Genomic DNA, 4,490 nt, shown 5'->3' on the forward strand with positions numbered 1-4,490 from the left:
ATCGCCAACAACTACATGTACACACTCTACTACTGTACCTCCTACAGAAACATCACCAACAACTACTTGTACACACTCTACTACTGTACCTCCTACAGAAACAACACCAACGACTACTTGTACACATTCTACTACTGAAACTTCTACGAAAACATCGCTAAAAAATACTTGTACACACTCTAATACTGAACATTCTACGGAAACAACACCGACAACTACTTGTACACACTCTACTACTGCAATTCCTACAGAAACTGCACCTTGTACACACTCTACTACTGTACCTCCTACAGAATTATCACCAACATCTACTTGTGAACACTCTACTACTGTACCTCCTACAGAAACAACACCAACAACTACTTGTACACATTCTACTATTGAAACTTCTACGGAAACATCGCTAAAAACTACTTGTACACACTCTAATACTGAACATTCTATGGAAACAACACCGACAACTACTTGTACACACTCTACTACAGTACCTCCTACAGAAACATCGCCAACAACTACTTGTACACACTCTACTACTGTACCTCCTACAGAAACATCACCAACATTTACTTGTACAAACTCTACTACTGAACCATCTACAAAAACATTACCAACAACTACTTGTACACACTCTAGTACTGTACCTCCTACAGAATTATCACCAACATCTACTCGTACAAACTCTACTACTGTACCTCCTACAGTAAAACCACCAATAACTACTTGCACAAACTCTACTACTGCGCCTCCTACAGAATTATCACAAACATCTACTTGTACAAACTCTACTACTGCGCCTCCTACAGAAATATCACCAACAACTACTTGTACACACTCTACTACTGTACCTCCTACAGAAACATCGCCAACAACTACTTGTACACACTATAATACTGAACCTTCTAAAGAAACAACAATATCATCGCCTATTTATAATCTTCGACAACTGATTTTCACAGAAATGCATAACAATGAAATATGTACTATAACTTCTACTAAAACAACACCCTGTATACACTCTACTACTGAAACTTCTAAAGAAACAACACCAACAACTACTTGTACACACAATAATACTGAAATTTCTACGGAAACATCGCCGATAACTACTTGTTCACACTTTACTATTGAACCTTCCACAGAAACATCAGCGACAACTACTTGTACACCATCTACTACTGAACCTTCCATAGAAACATCACCAACAACTACTTGTACACACTCTACTACAGAACCTTCTACAGAAACATCGCCAAAAACTACTTGTACACACCCTACTACTGAACCTTCTACAGAAACATCGCCTACAACTACTTGTACACATTCTACTACTGAACCTTTAACAGAGACATCACCAACATCTACTTGTACACACTCTACTACTGAAACTTCTACAGAAACAACAATATCATCGCCTATTTATAATTTCCGACAGCTTATTTTCACAGAAATGTATAATCATGAAATATCTACCACAATAACTTCTACAGAAACAGCACCCTGTACACACACTACTACAGTAAATTCTACAGAAACAATACCAACAACTAATTGTTCACCAGAAACAGCAACAGACACTACTCCATGTACAAGAACACCAGAAACAACAACAGACACTACTCCATGTACATCAACAGAAACCACTCCATGTACAACACCAGAAACCACTCCATGTACAACAACACCAGAAACAACAACAGACACTACACCATGCACAACAACAGAAACCACTTCATGTAAAACACCAGAAACAACAGACACTACTCCATGTACAACACCAGAAACAACAACAGAAACCACTTCATGTACGACAACACCAGAAACAACAACAGACACTACACCATGCACAACAACAGAAACCCCTCCATGTACAACACCAGAAACATTAATAGAAACCACTCCATGTACAACAACTCCAGAAACAACAACCGACACTACTCCATGTACAACAACACCAGAAACAACAACAGACACTACTCCATGTACATCAACAGAAACCACCCCATGTACAACACAAGAAACAACAACAGGAACCACTCCATGTACATCAACAGAAACAACTCCATGTGCAACACCAGAAACAACAACAGAAACCACTGCATGTACAAAAACACCAGAAACAACAACAGACACTACTCCATGTACATCTACAGAAACAACTCCATGTACAACAGCAGAAGCAACAACAGAAACCACTGCATGTACGACAACACCAGAAACAACAACAGACACTACACCAAGCACAACAACAGAAACAACTCCATGTACAACACCAGAAAAAACAACAGAAAACACTACATGTACAACAACACCAGAAAAAACAACAGACGCTACCCTATGTACATCAACAGAAACTACTCCATGTACGACACCAGAAACAACAACAGAAACCACTCCATGTACGACAACACCAGAAACAACAACCGACACTACTCCATGTACAACAACACCAGAAACAACAACAGAACCCACTCCATGTAAGACAACACCAGAAGCAACAACAGACACTACTCCATGTACATCAACAGAAACCACTCCATGTAAGACAACACCAGAAACAACAACAGACACTACTCCAAGTACATCAACAGAAACCACTCCATATACATCAACAGAAACCACTCCATGTACAACACCAGAAACAACAACAGAAACCACTCCATGTACGACAACACCAACAGCAACAGAAACTACACCATGCACAACAACAGAAACCACTCCATGTACGGCAACACCAGAAACAACAACCGATACTATTCCCTGTACAACAACACCAGAAACAACAACAGACACTACTCCGTGTACAACACCAGAAACAACAACAGACACTACACCATGCACAACAACAGAAACCACTCCATGTACACACTCTTCCACGGAATTAGGAACAGAAACGTCAACGTCTTGTGTCTCTTCCACCGAATTCTCATCTCCGATCTATAATTTCCGAAGTCTTACTTTCCCAACGATTTCCGAAGAATCAACAACAGACACAACACGATATACAAGAACACCTGAAACAACAACAGAAACCACTCCATGTACAACACCAGAAACAACAACAGACACTACTCCATGTACGTCGACAGAAACCACTCCATGTACAACAACAGAAACATTAATAGAAACCACTCCATGTACAAAAACTCCAGAAACAACAACCGACACTACTCCATGTACAACAACACCAGAAACAACAACAGACACTACTCCATGTACAACAACAGAAACCGGAAACCACTGCATGTACGACAACACCAGAAAAAACAGCAGACACTACACCAAGCACAACAACAGAAACAACTCCATGTACAACACCAGAAACAACAACAGAAACCACTCCATGTACATCAACAGAAATCACTCCATGTACAACGCCAGAAACAACAACAGAAACCACTCCATGTAAGACAACACCAGAAACAACAACAGACACTACCCAGAAACAACAACTGAAACCACTCCATGTACAACACCAGAAACAACAACAGACATTACTCCATGTACAACACCAGAAACAACAACAGAAACCACTCCATGCACAACAACACCAGAAAAAACAACAAACACTACTCCATGTACAGTACAACAACACCAGAAACAACAACAAACACTACTCCATGTACAAAACCAGAAACAACAACAGACACTACACCATGCACAACAACAGAAACCACTCCATGTACACACTCTTCCACGGATGTAGGAACAGAAACGTCAACGTCTTTTGTCTCTTCAACCGAATTCTCATCTCCGATGTATAATTTCCGAAGTCTTACTTTCCCAACGATTTCCGAAGAATCAACAACAGACACAACACCATATACAAGAACACCGGAAACAACAACACGCCAGAAACAACAACAGAAACCACACCACGTACGACAACACCAGAAACAAACACCGACACTCCTCCATGTACAACAACACCAGAAACAACAACAGACACTACTCCATGTACAACAACAGAAACCACTCCATGTAAGACAACACCAGAAACAACAACAGACACTACTCCATGTACATCAACAGAAACCACTCCACGTACAACACCAGAAACAACAACAGAAACCACTCCATGTACAACAACACCAACAACAACAGAAACTACACCTTGCACAACAACAGAAACCACTCCATGTACGACAACACCAGAAACTACTCCATGTACAACACCAGAAACAACAACGGAAACCACTCCATGTACGACAACAACAGAGACTACTCCATGTATATCAACAGAAACTTCACCATTTACAACACTAGAAACAACAACAGAAACCACTCCATGTACAAAACCAGAAACAACAACAGAAACCACTCCATGTACAACAACACCAACAACAACAGAAACTACACCTTGCACAACAACAGAAACCACTCCATGTACGACAACACCAGAAACTACTCCATGTACAACACCAGAAACAACAACGGAAACCACTCCATGTACGACAACAACAGACACTACTCCATGTACATCAACAGAAACC

General features: G+C 40.4%; 3 protein-coding genes across 3 annotated transcripts in view; all 3 read left to right on the forward strand.

Moving 5' to 3' along the window:
* On the forward strand, window positions 1-1,678 carry LOC113470302 (salivary glue protein Sgs-3-like; the record flags this gene model as incomplete). Its single annotated transcript, XM_026828632.1, has 1 exon — window positions 1-1,678. A coding segment is annotated over exon 1 (1,236 nt), but the record flags the coding sequence as incomplete, so codon positions are not given.
* A 911-nt stretch (window positions 1,679-2,589) lies between these two features.
* LOC113470303 (myb-like protein M) lies at window positions 2,590-3,068 on the forward strand. The gene has a single exon (XM_026828633.1). The coding sequence runs from the start codon at window positions 2,623-2,625 to the stop codon at window positions 2,938-2,940; it is 318 nt and encodes a 105-aa protein (XP_026684434.1). The 5' UTR covers window positions 2,590-2,622; the 3' UTR covers window positions 2,941-3,068.
* Window positions 3,069-3,210: 142 nt separating this feature from the next.
* Window positions 3,211-4,490, forward strand: part of LOC113470305 (integumentary mucin A.1-like) — a gene marked incomplete at its 3' end in the record, with an annotated part of 2,773 nt that continues 1,493 nt past the window's right edge. The window contains exons 1-2 of the mRNA XM_026828635.1: window positions 3,211-3,239; window positions 4,154-4,383. Coding sequence (XP_026684436.1) covers window positions 3,211-3,239; window positions 4,154-4,383 — 259 coding nt within the window. The remainder of the gene's footprint in view (window positions 3,240-4,153; window positions 4,384-4,490) is intronic.

The sequence above is a fragment of the Diaphorina citri genome, unplaced genomic scaffold (genome assembly GCF_000475195.1).
Source record: "Diaphorina citri unplaced genomic scaffold, Diaci psyllid genome assembly version 1.1 scaffold1498, whole genome shotgun sequence".
In the NCBI taxonomy this organism is placed as follows: Eukaryota; Metazoa; Arthropoda; class Insecta; order Hemiptera; family Psyllidae; genus Diaphorina; species Diaphorina citri.